The sequence below is a fragment of the Procambarus clarkii genome, chromosome 18 (genome assembly GCF_040958095.1).
Source record: "Procambarus clarkii isolate CNS0578487 chromosome 18, FALCON_Pclarkii_2.0, whole genome shotgun sequence".
NCBI lineage: Eukaryota > Metazoa > Arthropoda > Malacostraca > Decapoda > Cambaridae > Procambarus > Procambarus clarkii.
In genome coordinates this window covers 40,562,807-40,581,549 of record NC_091167.1, presented here as the reverse complement: position 1 = coordinate 40,581,549, position 18,743 = coordinate 40,562,807, and the positions used below count along the sequence as shown (strand labels likewise).

General features: G+C 41.9%; 1 protein-coding gene across 4 annotated transcripts in view; it reads left to right on the top strand.

Annotated features, from left to right (window-relative positions):
• LOC123754436 (uncharacterized) overlaps nt 1-14,182 on the top strand; it is a 49,132-nt gene extending 34,950 nt beyond the window's left edge. For 3 of the 4 annotated variants that reach the window (XM_045736844.2, XM_045736843.2, XM_045736846.2), the window contains one exon: nt 4,799-14,182. In XM_045736844.2, the coding sequence (XP_045592800.2) occupies nt 4,799-8,031 (3,233 nt within the window). In that variant the 3' untranslated portion in view covers nt 8,032-14,182. The remainder of the gene's footprint in view (nt 1-4,798) is intronic. The other variant, XM_069326533.1, reaches the window with a different exon arrangement.
• Nucleotides 14,183-18,743: the final 4,561 nt, after the last annotated feature.

Sequence of the window (18,743 nt, the reverse complement as noted above, 5' to 3'; positions counted from 1 at the left end):
ACATTAACTGGCCAGAAATGATTAGATAAACGGGTTTCGGTAAGACACTTCCCTTGTATATGTTGACAGCATGTTGATGATGGTAGAGCACTAATTTGATCATCATAACACTTCGTCCAAGAAAATTATATTAGCTGAATTTGCTCCCCAGCACCTCTGGTCTTAACAATGGCTGACCTTCACCACCACTGATGCCTTGGCTCTCCTTGTCCAGATGTCAATAAGTGATAGAAGGGTCACATTTACTCTATTATGATACTAGTAATTAAGTTAATTCAAATGAGATGTTTTTATGATGTAATAAGTCCAAAGACTACTGTATTTAAGAATAATTCCCAACAGAACAGCTGGTGAATTTATAGTACTATGTGGCAATGATATCCCGTTTTCTATTGACGGAAAATTCCACTACAAGCTACATTTTCTATGGGTTAACTTGTGTATACAACACAGCAGCAGTATTATCTGCCTATTGCATGTAATATTATTAAATGGTGTCGGGTTTTCCGACAATTATTAATAACTTACATTTTTGCACAGCCACTAACACGCATAGCATTTCGGGTAGGTTCCTAATCTAACAGATAAGGTAAGATTATTAATAGGTACATTGTAACATAATTTTAGTTCAACATAATAACTAAAATATAAATTGATGAAAATGATTACACTGGTGAAGTTGCACGTCTTAATTACTAAAATTAGGTGAGTTGGTAACACAAAATACAGTGTAAGTTTGAAACACAAGATAGGAAACTATGAGGATGAAATTAGTTTTTTGTGGTTATGGTTTTGGTTATGGGTTTTACTTTTGAATAAGGCATAAGTTGGACAATTTTTTAATTCATTAGGGAGTGAGTTCCATAGACTGGGTCTTTTTGTTTGCATGGAGTGTTTGCACAGATTTAGTTTGATTCTGGGGAAATCAAAAGATATATTTATTTCTAGTGCGATGCTCATGGGTTCTATTTACATCTATGAAGGAAGATTACCAGATCAGGATTGGCATTTAGGAACAAGGTTATGCACATGTTAATAGCACAAGAGAATGTATGGAGTGTGTGTGTGTGTGTATTTAGCATGTTAGGGATTTAACAGAGGGGCTGTGTGCTGTCTGAAGACAGAGTTTGTTATAATTCTAATAAAAGATATTTGCTGGGTGGTGATGAGTTTGATATAAATTGCACTGGTTGAACCCCATGCACAGATAGTATATGTAAGATAGGAATAGATTAGCGATTAGTATAATGAGAGGAGAGTGGAGTGGGGAACATAATAACTGTTTTTAGAGAGTATACTGACAGTTTCTGGGGGGGAGCCCCTTTGGCTACCCGGAGCTTACTAGGCTGATATGCTAATGTCAGACTTTGGCATCAGTCATGTGTATGGAGTTCTATGGGCTTCTTGCATCACGTGTCAACAGTGCTCATCCACTCTTTGAAATCTGCTCGAGACCTGACTCTTAGATTTTTGTCCCCTTTTTGTCCGTTGCAGTTTGCAGAGTCTGCGGTGGTGCATTTTCTGCAGGTAGTTATGTCTAGTTGCCGGCCTGTGTTGGACTTGTAGGTTCTCTAGGGAGGGGGGCATAGGGGTCCTGCCTGAAAGGGTCGTGCCAGGGCTCGGGGTTCCTTCGGTTGTCGTAAGCCAGTGGTGCCAGATTTGGGGCCCGCCCCTCCTGCGGTGCCGTCGGCATCTGGTCGGTGCTCAATCTGAGCATCGGTCGGGCTTCTGGTCGGTGCTCGGTCTGAGCGTCGGTTGGGCTCTCATAAGGGTCGTCAACCTTTTCACAGGTCCCCCATTGATGGGGCAATGGGGGCGGGGGGAGACTCGTGTTGTTTGCTCTCACCTGGTCCCATGATTTGTGGCTGTTTCGGGTTGTTTCCTCTGACCTGTAGTGGCGTTGGGTGGCAGCTCCTCCTTCGCGGGGTTTGGAGCTGGCAGTGCAGGCCACTTTCCCTGCACTCTGTCGGGTCACCCTGGAGTGGGTACGCTTGGGCAAGGTTGAAACGACAGCGTCCCTCAGGTTTGTTTCCCACATGTTTCTAGTTTCGTAACGGGACTGTGTGGATCTTAGGTTCATTCTGGACTTGTCTCATCTGAACCCTTGGGTCTTTTACCCCTCCATTCGGATGATGACTCTGTCCCAAGTCTGGCTGCTTTTGGACCTGGGTGCTTGGATGGTATCCTTGGACCTCCAGGACTCGTATTGGTATGTCCCGATTCATCTGGGGTTCAGGGACTGGCTCGGTTTTGTTGTGGGGCGGCAAGCTTACAGCTTTCATTGCCTTTCGTTCAGCTTGAATCTGGCGCCCTGTCATGGTGACTCGTTTGCATCTGTTAGGGGTTTGGGTTCTGGCTTACCTCAATGACTGGTTGGCCGGGGATTTGATTCTTACCCAACTCGCCGGGTTCGGGTTCTTGGTGAACTGGAGGAAATCCCAATTACTGTAGTTCTCTCTCAAGTTGGGACTTTGCTTGGTCTTGTGTGGGACTCTCAGACCGCTTCCTTGTCTCTTCGGTCCTGGTGGTCGGCTGTGATCCCATCTTTTTTTTGTGGGGGGGGGGAGGGCACCAGGGTTCCTTGTCGGTTGTTCGAGCAGTTGTGCAGAAGCCTGAACTTTGCCGTGCTGGTCTACCCATCTGGTAGGATCTGGCTTCGGCGGCTGTTCTGGTTCCTTCAGGGACGTTCCTTCTGTCGCTCTCGCGATTGCTGGGGGGTTCGGACCCCAGGGGCCTTGTGTCGGCTGCTGTGCAACCAGCTTCCTCTCTGGGTTTTTCGTAGTTTTGTACCATGGCATCTACCTGAGCCCTCGCTCAATCTGTTCATGGATGCGTCGTCTCTCAGCTGGGGCTTTGTGACCAGTGCTCACCAGGCTGGCCAGGGTCGTTAGGGTCCATCCATCCGTTGGGCTCGCAGCACGGTGCGGGAGTTCGTAGTGGTGTGGCTTTCACTTTGGAGAGTTCGCGTCGCTCGCAGATTGATGATCCGGCTCCATTCGGACTGCTCCCCAGTAGTTCATTGTGTGAACCACAGAGGTTCAATGTGGTCCTTGGCTCTTTGGGGCTGGTCACTTTGGGTGATTCGTTTGCTGAGTTCTCTGCATTTGGCTCTCCTGGCAGTTCATATCCATGGGGGTGTCTAACGTCCTGGTAGACAGCCTGTCCCTGTTCATTCCCCTGTCCTCGGTATGGATGGTCGACACCAACTCATTCTGTTGGCTCTGCCGAACGTTCGGGCACCCAGAGGTGGACCTCTTCACGTCAGCCTGGTCGAGGCGTCTTCTGGTATATGTGAGGCCGTCGGGGTTGATGCCTTTCAGCTGAACTGGTTGAGGTGGGGTTACCTGTACCTCCTCCTCCTCCCGGTTCAGTTGCTGCTCCAGGTCCTGATTCAATTGGAGACTTACAAGGGGAAAGTAGTTCTGTTGGGTTTTGTCTCAGCAGCAGTATGAAGTTTCCTGGCGGTCCTTTTGGCACTTTTTGCCTCTTTGTAGACTGTCTTCGATTTCTGATTGGGTTGTTTTGTCCTTTTTCTCTTGGTTGTTTCAGGATTGTCATCTCATGCTGAATACTGTCGCCTCGTATCGTGCGGTGCTGGCGGTGTCACTTCAGCTTGCCTTCAGGGTGGATGTCACTTCTGCTCCATTCCGCAAGCTTTCTCGGGCATTGTTTCACCTCCAGCTTGCTCATGCACCACCTGAGTCATCCTGGTTATTGGACCGGGTGCTCTCTTTTCTTTCTTCTCCTCTGTTTGTAGTGGCCCCTTTGATTCAGGACTGTTTTTCTAAGGCTCTTTTTCTAGTTGGCATTGGCCTCTGGGGGTTGGGTTGGGGAGCTTCATGCTCTCCTCTGGCACAGGGTTTCTGCTCTTTTGATCCTGGTGGTGGGTTTGTTCGTTTGCTGCCGTCTCCTACTTTTCTGGCGAAGAATGAGACTGCTGCTTTGCGGAGGGGTCCTTGGGATGTGGATGCTTGGTTGGTTCGGCCCTTCTTGGGTGTGTGTAGCCTTGGGTCGCAAGTTGCAGCCAGTTGTCTCGACTTTGAGTTGAGGAGCGAGAGGCAGCCACCACCCGGGTAAGTCCCTCTTTTGCTTTATCTTTGATTAGGTAGCTTCAGGAAGCCGAAGGGGCTCTCCACAGAAAACCATCGTTGAATGTAATGAAACACCATTTTCTGGGTGAGACCGAGAGGCTCCCCCGGCATCCCTCCTTCCCTGCGGTCAGTGGTTTCATGCATTTTTAATATTCAGCCACTGAACTGAGGATAGGTGGCTGGCACAGGAGGTCTGCCCCCCCCCCCCCCCCCTCTTCCCCTTCTGCACAGACAGTGGCATGGTGGCTGTGATGATGTCATGCTTGTTTTCTGATTGGGGAGTTCTAATTACTCATTTGGCTTTCGGTTTTCAATTTTTTAACCAGCTGTAGTTTGTTTCTGTATTCCTACCGTTCTGGGTGCCAGACTTGGTAAATGTCAGAAACAGACTGCTTTTAACTACATGGGGGTGTCTATAAGCCATTGCTTCTTGTTCCTCTCTTGGGGAGGGGGGGGACAGATTCTTGCTCATGGTCCCTGGTAGGCTAGAACTCCATCGATTGACTGTTGCCACAATCTAATATATATACTCATCAGCCCGGTATAGCTCCAGGGAGCTTCCTGGTCTCACCCCAGAAAATGGTGTTTCATTACATTCAATGCTGTTTTTTTTTATTGAGAGATTTATACATGAACTTTTTGTTGTTTTTACTGTCTATTTATGTTCTAGGTAAATATAAAAAAATCGTAAACGTTTTCCTTTGCAGAAAAGACATCTACCAGAGATGTGTCAGGCTCCAATCTATGCAACCTATTCAGCAACGATGGTCAAGTGGATAATTTAAGAACTTCACTTAGTGAGGAACCTATTGAACTTATATTACGGGCTTACTTTTGTCAAACTTGTGGCGCAAAGATTGTAGGTAAAGATGCTTATTTTGTACATGTTAAGGAACATAGTGTAGTGCCAAGTATTAATGTATCTCAGACATTGCTTCCCATTGTTGGATCTTGTCCAGAATCTACATCCCCAGCTTCCCAAAGTGAAGCCATTAGCTGCAACTTTGGTAGTGCTGTTTCCACTCCAGGTAATATAACAACAGAGACAGAAAACCTCATGATCAATGATACTGACGACCCCTCAGAATGTCTGTCTGACATTATGGAAGAAAAGGACACAGCAAATCAGCTCCGGAAACTACGTGAATGGCAGTTGGAAAAACTTGGGAAAGGCTTTAATAGGAATAAAATTTCTTTTGTCAGGTCTCCAGGGATTTCAGAACTCAGCCCAATTAGTGGGAAAATAACATATGATAATAGTCCAATGACCCCTAGTTCGATTGGAAGAAGACCACTTAATGAAAATAATCTTTCTCCTTGTTCAAGTAGACTATCTGATAATTCGTATACATATTCTGGTGGAAGGAATAGTTCTTGTAATGCTCCATCACTAAGTACTGATCCAGGTACTGTGGAGAAACTTGATTTATATAATCCTCTTCCATCAGTAGACAGAGAAGCCCCTAACACAAAACCCTATTCAGGTGGTAGACCTGATTATTGTGTAGCTTCTCCTTTAACAGATACTGACTCATTAAACGTTAATCCATGTTCTGCAGAAAGATTTGATTCCTCAAATGCAGTGACTCCTTCAGCTGAAGAATCACTTGCTCCAGATTCTAATACTACAAGGAAGCAACCTGACTCTTCCCTCCAACTGGTGCAATCAAGCATTGACTTCCTCCATAACAGCATGCAGGACTTGTCTTCAAATTTTTCGAAGGTTGAGCCCAACACAGTCACCAGTGATGACACCAGCTCATTAGATTTTCTTGTGACTACTCCATCATCAGTGTCACAGGTGAATTCAGTACAAACAGAAAGCATTTCTCAGTCAGATCATGCCTTATCACTGAGAGTGGAGACAGAGATGCCTCTGTATCAAAGCATAGATAAGCCTTGTGCTTACGAAGATGTACAAAATGCTATTAGTCATCCTTGCACATTTGAAACTTCAATTGACATAACTAACATAGAGAGTCGTCCACATCTTGAAAATATTGACCCACCAATTTTTACATTGTCGTCATGGGATTGTTCACAGCAGACTTCCCAAGAACTTAAACTTCAGTCTTTCTCAAAAACTGCTTCATCTCTCCCATTGTTTGATAAAGTCCCTTGTGCTCATGTATTAGAATCTTCGGGACAAAAATCTGAATTACAAGAGTCGATACATAATGATATATGTTCAAATGTGCAGTTTCTCAATTCTTCAGGATCATCCAGCCAAAGTTTAGTTTTAGGAAAATCTAATAATTGCAATGAAGTTAAATCAAGTAATATAAAATCTGTGGAAAGTAATTTGGAAGATTGCACAAATCTAACTAATTATAATTCATATAGTGAGCAAATGCGCAGTACCGAAATTCAAGATAATAGCACCGACATCCTGTCTTGTGATAATGTAAAAGAAGCTCATATTTCTGACAAAGAAATTGTTCAATGTGAAGAAAATTGTAAAACAGACAATAGAAAACATATTCAAAGTGATACTTCTGAAATTGTAGCCAGTGATGTACATATTCAAAGTGATACTTCTGAAATTGTAGCCAGTGATGTACATATTCAAGGTGATACTTCTGAAATTGTAGCCTGTGATGTTCCTACCAATTATGATGATTCTGGCAACATGTATACAGACTGTATAAACCAGGTAAACCATTTGCCAGATGACCATGATATTGATAACATTGCACATCTCCCTGGTGATGCAATGCCTTATTTTCATAAAAAGTTTCATCATGATCAGGAGAGAAAAGTAGTTGGTCAGTGTCCTGATGTAAATCGATACATTCACAGCTTTCAGTCTCTATTAGTAAGTAAGTTGAATGGCACTCTAAGTACAGATAATAATCCATTTGGGTCCAATGGAATTAATCCAGATATGAGTGCAAATACTGTATGTATAATGCAAGATAATGACCCAGTAAATCTGTCTTCCAAAGCACAGCAGCAGCCACAGATAAAGGAATATGCGTGTGAAGTCTGTAATTTAAAATATACAAGTCAATCAACTTACAGATTACATTACAAAACCCATGAAGTTGAAGGTCAGAAAAACTTTTCATGTCAGTTTTGTGGACAAAGGTTTTTCAGAAAATGCTCTAAGGACCTCCATGAGAGGAAGCACACTGGTAGAAAGGTTCACCGTTGTGGAGAGTGTTTAAAAGTGTTTGCAAAATTGTGTTCTTATCTTCGACACCAGAGAGAAGTTCATGCGCTGAGTAAAACATTCATATGTGCAGAATGTAGTAAAGCCTTTACTACGGAGAGACGTTTAAAGGAACATATTGGAGTGCATCAGAGAGAAAAAGCTCATAAGTGCATTCATTGCAAGCATTCATGTCATACTGCTAGTGGGTTAAGAACACACATATTGGAACTCCACTCTGGAACACGGAAGAGTTCCCATTCTTGTGAGGTTTGTGGAGCAAAGTTTGCCAAGCAGTATGGACTGAAGCGACACAAGCAACGTAAACATACAAAACAACAGTTGGCTTGTGAAATTTGTTCTAAAACATTTTCCTGTAAAGAGGATCTTCTTCAGCACACAAAATATCACACAGATCTAGAAACTTTGACATGTAAGGAGTGTGAAAAAACTTTCACCACTTCTTGGGGCCTTCAGAGACATTCAGAATCACACCAAGAAACTACTTATCAATTCCATTGTAATAAATGTTCATTAAATTTCACTAGAAAGGATTCCCTTGTGTCTCATCTTAAGATTCATGCCCAAAAGAGACCCTTTATCTGTCACTGTGGAAGAAGATTTCTTAGGAAATGTCAATTAAAAGAACATGAAAACAAACACAGCAAAATTGCTAAATATTCTTGTGATACATGTAAACATTCATTCAAATTCAAAGTATCATTGAGAAACCATAGTTGTAAACACAAAACTCCCTCTGAATCAACAGCACATGAAGAACAGAGCTAACTTAAACCTAACATCAAAATGTTCTTATGTCATATTATGCTTTCAGTGTAAATCATAAAGTCTTTCCAAATGATTCTCCCAGTGGGTACCTGAAGCTATCTTGAAGTAATCTCCATATGAAGCGATGGAGATTGCTCTATACTAAAGGGTCGTAGAAATTTAGTTTGACTTACTGGGGGACCAGAGTAAGAACCTAGCCCCTCATAGAGGTGCAAGGAGCTTTTTCCAGTGGGATCTGCCACCCCACTGGAAAAAGCCACCACAAAGTCACCAAAGCCTTGAAACCGCCAAACAACTCTGCAAATGATTCACATAGAACAAGGGACTCGTGCTAGCTTGAAGCATAATAGCAATGAATACTACTACCAGGTGGCCTAGCCCTCAACTGGCTTCCCTGCTACTGATGGGGCAGTGTTTGTTTCTGCCTGTAGTGTTCCAGTCCATCAGTTGTGCACAAGCCCTGCCACCTCAAGCTAAATGCTGGTCTTCCTTGAACTTTGTTTGCCCTGCAGAGGCCATATGCTTGTGATGTTATTCCTTATTTTAGTATTTGGTTCATGTATGTATTTTTGTTCTGGCTTGTTGTGTGGGCTTGGCTCTTGCTTTCCTTCATGCAGAAATTGTTCAGTTTTCTTCCCCAATTGCCTGAGAATTCTGCCCTTGCACAGGCATTTATCTTCTGTAGTGTGTTTGGGGGTTTGTCCCTGAGAGGTCAGGCCACCAGGGTGGAATGCCTCACCTTGGGCAAATCACAGATCTTTGATTCTTCTGTTTGGGCCCTTGGCTGGGGTCATTTACTTGGTTGTGTTTGGGTGTACTGGTGTTTGCATACTTGTTTATACAACACAGCATGGTTGCCATTCATTGCCTGGTTGGTTTTGACGGCATTTAATGGCTGTTCTTCCAGCAAGAAGCCTCATTGCCTGGGATTTCTGTTTGGTTACCTACTTTCATGCCATGGTAATCACCTGCAGGTCTTTACCAGGGTCTGTTTTGGATTGGTCCATCAAGCTCATCTTACTCGAGTGCAAGTTTGAAAGATGCTTATAGCTGAAGATGCTTATAACATACATCCTTGGGTTGGAAAGATTCATTTCCTGTTCGACCTTCTGCATGATCATTTTCACCCAAGTTTGCCTGCTATTACAAGCTGGAGCTTGGACTGTGCCCTGGAACTCAAGGATGCATATTGACATGTCCTCATTCATCCTGGTTCATTTTGTTGTGGGGCATAAAGTTTACTACTTGAGTGTTTTTACCTTCTGCTTGAAACTGGTGCCTTGGGTGTACTGGTGTTTGCATACTTGTTTATACAACACAGCATGGTTGCCATTCATAGTATGTTTACTAGATTAGTGTACATCAGGGTAGCCCAGCTTCATCTCTTAAAGATTTGTGTGTTGGCATACCTTGATCATTGGCTGGTCTGGGTCCCACCAGCCAATCCCCAGTGGTTCATTGCTTGGACCGAGGGTGGTCTCATCTGTCCCTGTGGAGCTGGATGCTTAAGGGAGCTCAACTTCTGGTTTCTTGGGGTCTGGTTCTCTGCACAGCTCACATGCATGATGTGTCTAATGCTCTCCCAGATGGGATGTCTTGCTTCCATCCTCATTCCTATTTAGTGGACCATTGACAATTCATTATTCTTTTGGCTTTGTGATATATTTAGATGCCCCAAAGTGGACCTCTTCATGTCGCCATGGAACCAGCACCTTCCTTCATATGTGGCTCAGTTCTCTGATCGTAAGGCTCTCGTAATGGATGCCTTTCATTGGGGCTGATCGAAGTGGAGATTCATTTACCTTTTTACCTTTGACCAATTGTTGCTCTGAGTGCTGTCCATTCTAGAGTCATACTCAGGGTGATCCTTCTGGCTCCTCGGTGGCTGGTCGAGCTTTGGTTTTCAGTTCTCCTGACCTGGTTTCTGAACGCAGGCATTTTTCTACAGCTTTACCTCTTCAGTCAGATTAGCCAGGCAGTGTACTTTACTGGTTCAAACTTCTCTTCTCTTTGCATCTGGAGTTTTATTTATTTATTTTTTTTTGCATACCTATTACCATTTATATGGTGAGTAGGTGGCTGGTTTGTTAAGTGTCCTATCTGTCTTTCCTTGTGGCGACAGTATGAATTTGCCTGGTGCTCAGTTCACAATTTATCTTTTCATCATCTTCGGTTTTGGTCAGGTGTGTTCTGTCCTTTTTGTCTTGGTTGTTTTTCAATTGGCATCCCGTGTGCGCATTTTTTCACTTCCAGCCTGTTCATGCTCCTCCAAAGCCATCCTGATCTCTTGGGACATGGTTTTGCCATTTTCTCTCATTGTCAAGGTTTACGATTTTCTCTTCAGCTCATGAATCTTTCTTAATGTCTGTACTGTGTAGCTGTTTAATGTGACAACTTCATAAAAAGACCTAGAAGCAACTCCAACTACACCCAAAACAACCCTGATAAATTTGCATGCCACCGATGAAGCAATCTTGCTTGCTGTGTGCAGAGGAAAGGTTAAGGCTGTCTTTTTGTTGGCTCTTGTTGCCACCAGGCTCTTTTCCAGAGGCAGGGGGTCAGTTCCTTTGACCCTGGTGGGTGGTTAATTTGTCTGCAGTATTCTCCTTATCTGGCAAAGAATTGAGTTACCAGGCTCATCATCTCAAGATCTCAAAAAGGGTTCTTTGGAGATTGGTGCTTAGTTGGTTTGGCCAGGGATACATTGTTTGTTGTGTCTGGTGGTGACTCTTGCTGCTACCTGCAAGTCACCAGTTATGTCTTGGTAGATGCCTTGTTTCCTTGGTCCCCTGTTCCAAGACGTGCATTTCTCAGGCTGGCTGCAGTGTCTTAAGTCTAGCCAGCCTGTGGTCTACCTTCAGGTCCATGATGTTTGCAAATACATGGCTTTGGTCATTGTCTTCTCCAACATATCCTGGGCTGATATTCGGGCTCGGGTTTTGGCATTCTAACCAGAGAATGGTAGTCTAGTGTTCAGTCAGTGTTCCTGGTCATGGTTGGTTGTGTGTGACTTTGGGCTGTTTCCTGGCCTGGGTTTTCCTCTTTGTCCTTGTGCTTGCTGCCTTTTCCTCCTCCATGGTAAGTCCCATTTTTGGTCTCTGTGATTAGTCAAGCTTCAAGGAGCCACTGGATGCTCCCTCCAGAAACCCAGCATTAAATGTAATGAAATGGCTCTTTCTGGGGGAGCTCTGGGGGTTACCTCATTTACCCCACTCACTCCAGGTTCATTGGTTCATCAGCTATACAAATGACTTGGGAATTTGGCAAAGGGCTTGAGCTGGGTGGCCTGGTGGCAGTATTCAGTAATACAGGTAACAAGTTTTGAGCTAGTTTGAGTGAATCCCTTGTTTTGTGTGAATTGTTGTAGAGTTGTTTGGAGGTTTCAAGCTTCATTTTCTGTGAACCCTCCAGCTGTCTATAAAGCTTCGCTGACTTTCTGGCAGCTTTTCATGATAGAGTGACAGATTGTCACTTGCTTCCTGCACCTCTGTGAAAGGACCAGGTTCTGGTTCTGATCCCCAGTAGGTCAAACATACCAAAAGTCACATCAGTGACCTTTTAGTATGGCACAATATCAGCAAGATGGCTTCAGGGAGCTACTGGGGCTCCTCCAGATAGAGGCATTTGATTACATTCACCAGCCCGTCCTCATAAACAAAGGCCAAAGTCCATTCCATGCACCCACCAAACCCTGTTTTTGAATGAAAAACGGTTTAAACATAACTCGCAACTAATGACGTTCGAACACTTCTAGAACAAGTGCTTGAGGACGACTTTTGTTCAAACGACAGCACTAAATGCTTCGCCCACATTCTACAAATACAAATAATTGCCAACGGAACCTATACACCTAACCTAACCAATGCCTAAATATGCACAGTATGCTAATATATAACAATATTAATTTATATTTCAGAAAATTCCTATTTTGAATGAACTGCATGTTAAAATTGATGAATCTATCTTTGAGATCGACCACTGGATGGAATGGAATTGATTTGAGGACGGGTTGCACTCACAGCTGGGTTTCTGTACTTATATTTTGAACTCATTTTTCTCCTTGTTGTACATAGAGTAATTTAAATCCCAAATCGGAATACTTTAGGAGATTTACCAGAATTAATTTTGTTACTAAATATACTGTATCCTTCCAATACAGTACATGTACTTGGAAAAAAGTCTTCATTCATCAGCTTGAATATTGTGGCACAAGACCACACCATGAACGTTGCTCTCATTTTGTAACTACACTTAGGTAATTACACGAGTGGATCATTTTACCAACTGGTAACAGATTTAAAAACCGTTATAATATTGGTTATGAGGGGGGAGGGAGGTGGGGGGACCAAACAGTAATTAAAAACTTATTAAGCATAGCTATACTAAAATATTACAATGTTTACATTTTTGGCATTAACTATGCCAAAACTAATATAGAGCAGGAAAAAAGGCAGTGTGTCATCACATACTGTAGAAAATTGTGACAAGAATTGATAAAGATGATGATAAGGAATTTTTTAAACTATCCAAAATCTGGATTTGTACAAGAAAAATTTAACTAGTAACATTTTGAAAGTGGGGTTCCTCCCCTTCCTTGACATTAACAGAGTTACATGATCTTAATTGCAAGTGTCTGGCCTTCAACCTTGGGCAGACAAACATTTTCTTAAAGATGGATAGGTATACAACATATTTATATATTGTGTTTAAATATGCATAAACATTTACTACTTGCTGTCAGGCTTGGGTTGAAGTACTTGTACTTGGTAAATAAGTACGTGGTACTTATTTACCAGTTTTCAAGTATGTGTACTTGCAGTTTCATAATTTAATGAAATTTACTTGAAAAAATTCAATTTCAAGTACTAGTACTATACATCCAAGCATCTACATGTAGTTGAAAAATTGTACAAGTTATAAAATGAGAAAGATGTGGGGAACTCACTCATATTTAAGCATTTCTGACTTTGACACTCAGTTTAGCAGTACTGTACTTTGCTTCCTTGCCAGTTGCAACTTGAGATGTCACCTTATGGCAAATAGTATTTTCATATCATTCACTGTCAAGGACTAGTATGCTACCAGTTACCCAAGACAAAAGATTACCGAGACCCTTATTCTTTATATTTCTTGTGACCTTGTACCACTCTCACTTGTCGATAGTGACTACGTAAGGGGTATCATGAACATTTCTTATCCCAGATCATAATTACCAGAAACCTTCTTGTCATTAAACTGATGTATGAGAGATGTGCTAAGCTTAAAATAAAATGGATATACCACCTGCAACATGTGAAAGCAGTCTGTATTACTCTAGATACCTGGTGAAGTGGGCAAATATGCATGCATGACAATGCATTACAGTACTGTATATCCATAACTAGTCATGGAAGCTTCAGTCTTAGCCTGCAAGCATTTCTAAGGGTGCCATAGTACAGAGAGAATAGTATAGTAATATGAGAAAAATTAAATGGTTTGGACTAAAAGTTTTCATCATTGTGATGATTACTCACCAGTAACACAATTACTGCACTTTCACAACCTGGTTTTGAGGTAGCTGGTTTTCTGATTCAGGCGAGAGTGATGATACTGATGATTATTCAGGTCTCCCTGCTCAACATATTCCTTATTTTGCACATACGTTGCAACTGGTTATAAAGTATGGAATAAATAATGTCCTCCAGTTAGACAAAGTATTTGATTATATAGCAAAGATTGTATCACATGAAAGCAAATCTAAAGTATCTACAACTATTAGAAGGTGAGAACAGTCCCCAAGCTGCAAATATTACACAGTGGAACACTCAATTTAAAATAGTTCAAACTATGCTTGCTATCCTAGATGATAAATTTTTTCTATAGAAGGAATCTCTTCTTGGAGCCTATGAAAGAAACATATTTCAGGACATGTTAGATATATTCTTTAATATTTTGAGGAAACTAGACTATGCCCTGAGCCAAAACACAGCATCTGTTGGCTATGTACCCATATGTGTTCATGGCTTTAGACAATAAATGATAACTAAGCACAAAGGTTTTGCAATCCACATAACATTGTTTTAGCCTGTAAAATAGAACCATGTTACTTTTAAATTTTCTATAATAGAAAGACATTACTGTGATATTTTATTAATACAAATATTTAATTTTTGTTTTGTTTTTCATTCCCCCCTAGAGTTTTCTTTAAATATTAAATCTTTTGTAAATTAGAAAATATTACTGAGTCATCAATAATAAGTGAATTTTATGGTCAGTGTGCTGACTTCAGTCCATGCTTGCATAAAATATAATTTGTTTTTAAGAATAAGTACTGTAAAACATTACAGTACAGTACTGTAAAACATTACAGTACAGTACTGTAAAACATTACAATACAGTATGCTGTATACACAGAGTATACAGCATATTAACATGACTGCATCAATGAGAAAATCTGCAAGAGCCATGATGAGGATTCAAACCTATGCAGTGGGTGTTTCCACGCACACACCCCAGACAATCAGGCCACAACATCGTACAAAGTTTGAACCCTCATCACGGTTCCAACGAATTTTCTCATAGATGCAATCACGTTAGTGTAATTACTCTATGTACTGAAAGAGGAACGTCAGAGATAGAACAGTCCTATATGACAGACAGAATGCATTAGAGGATTGTGTGAAAATTCTGGTCCGGCTTCAGTGGAAGCCTCAGAAAGCCCTCATGTGTTCAGTACAACTCAAAGTTGCAATCCTTTTACCATGTCATGGCTTGATTGTCTGGGACAGGTGCGTGGGAACACCCACCGCATAGGTTCAAACCCTCATCATGCTGCTTACTGATTTTCTCATTGATGCAGCCATGCTAGTGTGATTATTCTGTGTATTGAAAGAGGAGTGCCAGAGGTAGAACATTCCTTGATGACAGCCAGAGTGCATGGTAGGATTGTGTGAAATTCCTAGGCCGGCTTCAGTAGAAGCCTCAAAAAGCCCTCTTGTGTTCAGTAGAACAACAGGTTGTATTCCTTTTACCATGTTGTAGCCTGATTGTCTGGGGCGATTGCATCGGAACACCCACCCCCATAGGTTTGAACCCTCATCACAGCTCCTATGGATTTTTTCATCATACTGTATTTTCATTTAAGTTTTTCTTTCAAAGTTTTATACCAATGAACTGTAAATATCGTTATCATGTACAGTACTGGTAGCTTTCAGTTATTGTCAAATCACAATGACTATTGAGCATTATTTTTGAGCGGAATTCAGGGTTATTGCACATATTTGGAGTTTTAAATAACGTCTTTTTATACCCCAAATATGAATTGTCTAATTACCCAAAGCTACCCAAATCCACCCAAAACTTCCTGGCATTACGTTAGTAATGAATAAATATGATATATTTACTCATTATAATGTTGGTGCTGAATGTAGAACATGGAAAACATATTTTACTCTGAAAAAGTATCATTTCATAACGAAATTAGATGAAATAAGCTGCTGGTGACGCCAAAGCAAGTCGACGGACCAAGCAACAACGTTGTGGAGCGACTTATCTAAGATATATTTTTGCGTACAGGTTATATTAGGACTCCTGGTTCAACCTTGACGCTGAGCGGACGTCTGGATACCTTCTCTGCCTGGGAGCCGCCAGATCACGTCCTGTTTTTGCGTTTTGGCTTTGCTACTGCCGTTTGGCATCCCTCTTCAACGGTCCGATGGGTCCGTCTAATTACCGCAAGCTACCACAAGCTACACAAGCTTCACAAATCTTCCTGGCAGTACGTTAGTAATGAATAAATATGATATGTTAGGTTAGGCTGACCTAACCTAAGTTAACCTAACTTAACCAAACCTATCCTAACCTAACCTAACAGACGCTTGGATCGTCGACTTGATTTGGCGTCACCAGCTCTTTATTTTCGTCTAATTTCTTTATAAAGAGATACTTTTTCAGATTAAAATTATGTTTTTTCGTGTTGTACATTCAGCACCAACATTATAATGAGTAAATATATCATATTTATTCATTACTAACGTATTGCCAGGAAGCTTTGCGAAGCTTGTGTAGCTTGTGGTAATTAGAAGGACCGTTCTGCTGTGGTGGTGGCGGAAGTTCATGTGGCAGATACCGGCGCCGGTGTGGGGGCTCTTGTGTTGGCTACTGCATGTGCCCCCCTGTGGGCTCTCTGGAGTGGGAGGTGGTGCCCCCTCTTTAGGTGTCTGGTGAGCCCCATGATCTAGTGGTGGTCCTCAAAAAGAATGTGCACTGGGTAAGCACTGTGCCTGCACCCAGTACCCTGCAGTCCGCTGTGAAGCAGCTGCCTGTGATGAAGCCCCCCTGCAGTTTTGGACCCTTTGTCCGAGCTTCCTGTACGTCTGTCTCCTGTAGTGTTGCCCTCTTCCTGGGGGAGAGGAAGTGGTTCGTTGGGGGGGGGGGCTGTCTCGGAGGGTGTTGTGGGTTGTGGCCTATGTGGGGGCTCGTGATCGGCCCTCCGTGGACTCATCCCCCATGTGGGTGCCTAGTGTGCTGGCCTTCATTTCGGATGTTCCAGATTATATGCACCGCCGGGTGGTCAGGTCCTCGTGCTTTGGGAAACGTATTGTTTATGGTTTCTGAAGGACCAGTTTCTGAATAGATACGTGTAGGTGGTGTGTTCTTGTCCTTGGTATGGTAACTGTATGTCACTTTTTGTGTATTTCTGTTATTATCCATATACGTGTTCTTTTATATGTTCATATTCTTGTACATGTTCTCACCAGAACCTTCTTCTTAAATTACATCATTATGGGGTCAGAGGTCACTCCCTCCTATACCTTTAGTCATACCTTTCTGACAGGCTCCAGTATGTTTCTGTGAATAATTCCATTTCTTCCACCCTACCCATCAACATTGGTGTTCTACAGGGCAGCATAATTGGCCCTCTCCTCTTTCTCATCCACATTAAAGACCTTTCAAATGCCTCTCTTCACCTCAAACCAATCCTATTTTCTGATGACACAACCTTCATTTTCTCCAGTCCTAACCCTCTTGCTCTAAATGTCACAGTGAATGCTGAACTAAATAAAGTCCATCTTTGGCTAACTGCTAACAAACTCACCCTTAACATTGACAAAACTTTCTATATTTTGTTTGGTAATAAATCCTCAAATCAAATTTAGCTAAGAATAAACAATATCCAAATTAGTAACAAAGTAGATGGTAAATTTCTTGGTGTCCTCATTGATAAGCTGAATTTCCAGGGACACATTCTAAATATAGCAAAAAAAAGTTTCTAAAACTGTTGGCATTCTTTCTAAGATCAGATATTATGTACCTCGCCCTTCCCTGGTGACGCTTACCTCTATCCTTATCTCAATTATGGTATTTGTGGTTGGGGTTCTACTACCCAAAATTATTTAAGTCCTCTAATTACTCAACATAAAGCTGCTATTAGAACAATATCTGACTCTGGCCCCAGACAGCACTCAGTACACTTACTTTAATCTTTGCGTATGTTAGATATTAAGTCGCTGCATATCCTCTCATGTGTACTCTATATATTTAGAACTCTGAACTGTAATGTCAATCCTGACCTTAAATGTTTCCTAGAAGGTTGTAATAGAACCCATGGGCACCACACCAGAAACAAATACCTATTTTATATTCCAAAAATATCAAATACTTAACCAAACAAGAAATGCTCTACAAATCATGGGACCCAGAATGTGGAATGACCTTCCCAATCAGGTCAAAGGCTGTACCTCTCTCAACCAGTTTAAGCAAAAAACTAAATACTACCTAATAAACTACTTGTAACCTACCTTACCCCCTAAATGTCAACCAATGTCTTGCTATTTTCAAACAATAGTTTGCTGACCAAGTTGCACAATTGTTGATTTCTGCTATGTTCACCCCCTCCCTCCCTTTTTTTCCAATTTAAACACAATTTATATTTTAATCTCAATTAGTATTAAGCTTTAGTCTAAGTTTTTCCCCCACACCTTGCCCGAAACGCTGTGCATATTAGTGGCTTTAGGTATTGTATGTACTACAGTAGCTCTATTCATAAATCCAACATTGTTTGTAACTCATCGTCTATGTATGTACTTTTACCTGAATAAACATTTTGATTTTTGGTTTTGATGATGCTCACACATGTGATCCTCAGGTGAGTTTTCTATCCAGAACCACCCCCTAGATATTTTTATCATAATTCTTTAAAGTAAGTAATTATCAAAAGAAGGCACCAAACCGGGAAGGCTATGTAGCACCATCAAATGTGCGGAATAATCAGAGGGCGCTAAATATCACCAAGGATGCCAATACCTGTACAAGAACAGAAACGCATAAGGCAAACGATATCAAAAGCATCCGGTTCACCAAGAATTCTATCGAGGGACAAGCGACTGTGAGGGATGGTCAGAAAACAAGACACACGCTCGTCCTGGAAGTCAGGGCATTCAACAAGGATATGCACAACCGTAAGAGGGACAATGCAATTTGGACAATAAGGAGCAGGACTGCGCTCCATTAAGTGACCGTGAGTTAAGCGCATATGGCCAATACGCAACCATGCTAGAGCCGTTTCCCATCGCCAATTACGGTGGTAGGAGGAAGGCCACTGGGACATGCTACACTTAAGAGTCCGCAGTTTACCAACAACAGAAGACCAACAACCCTGCCAACGAGCAAGGATGGAGGATTGAATAACCGGGTAAAAGTCAGAATAAGGAATACCTTTATGGGAGATGGGA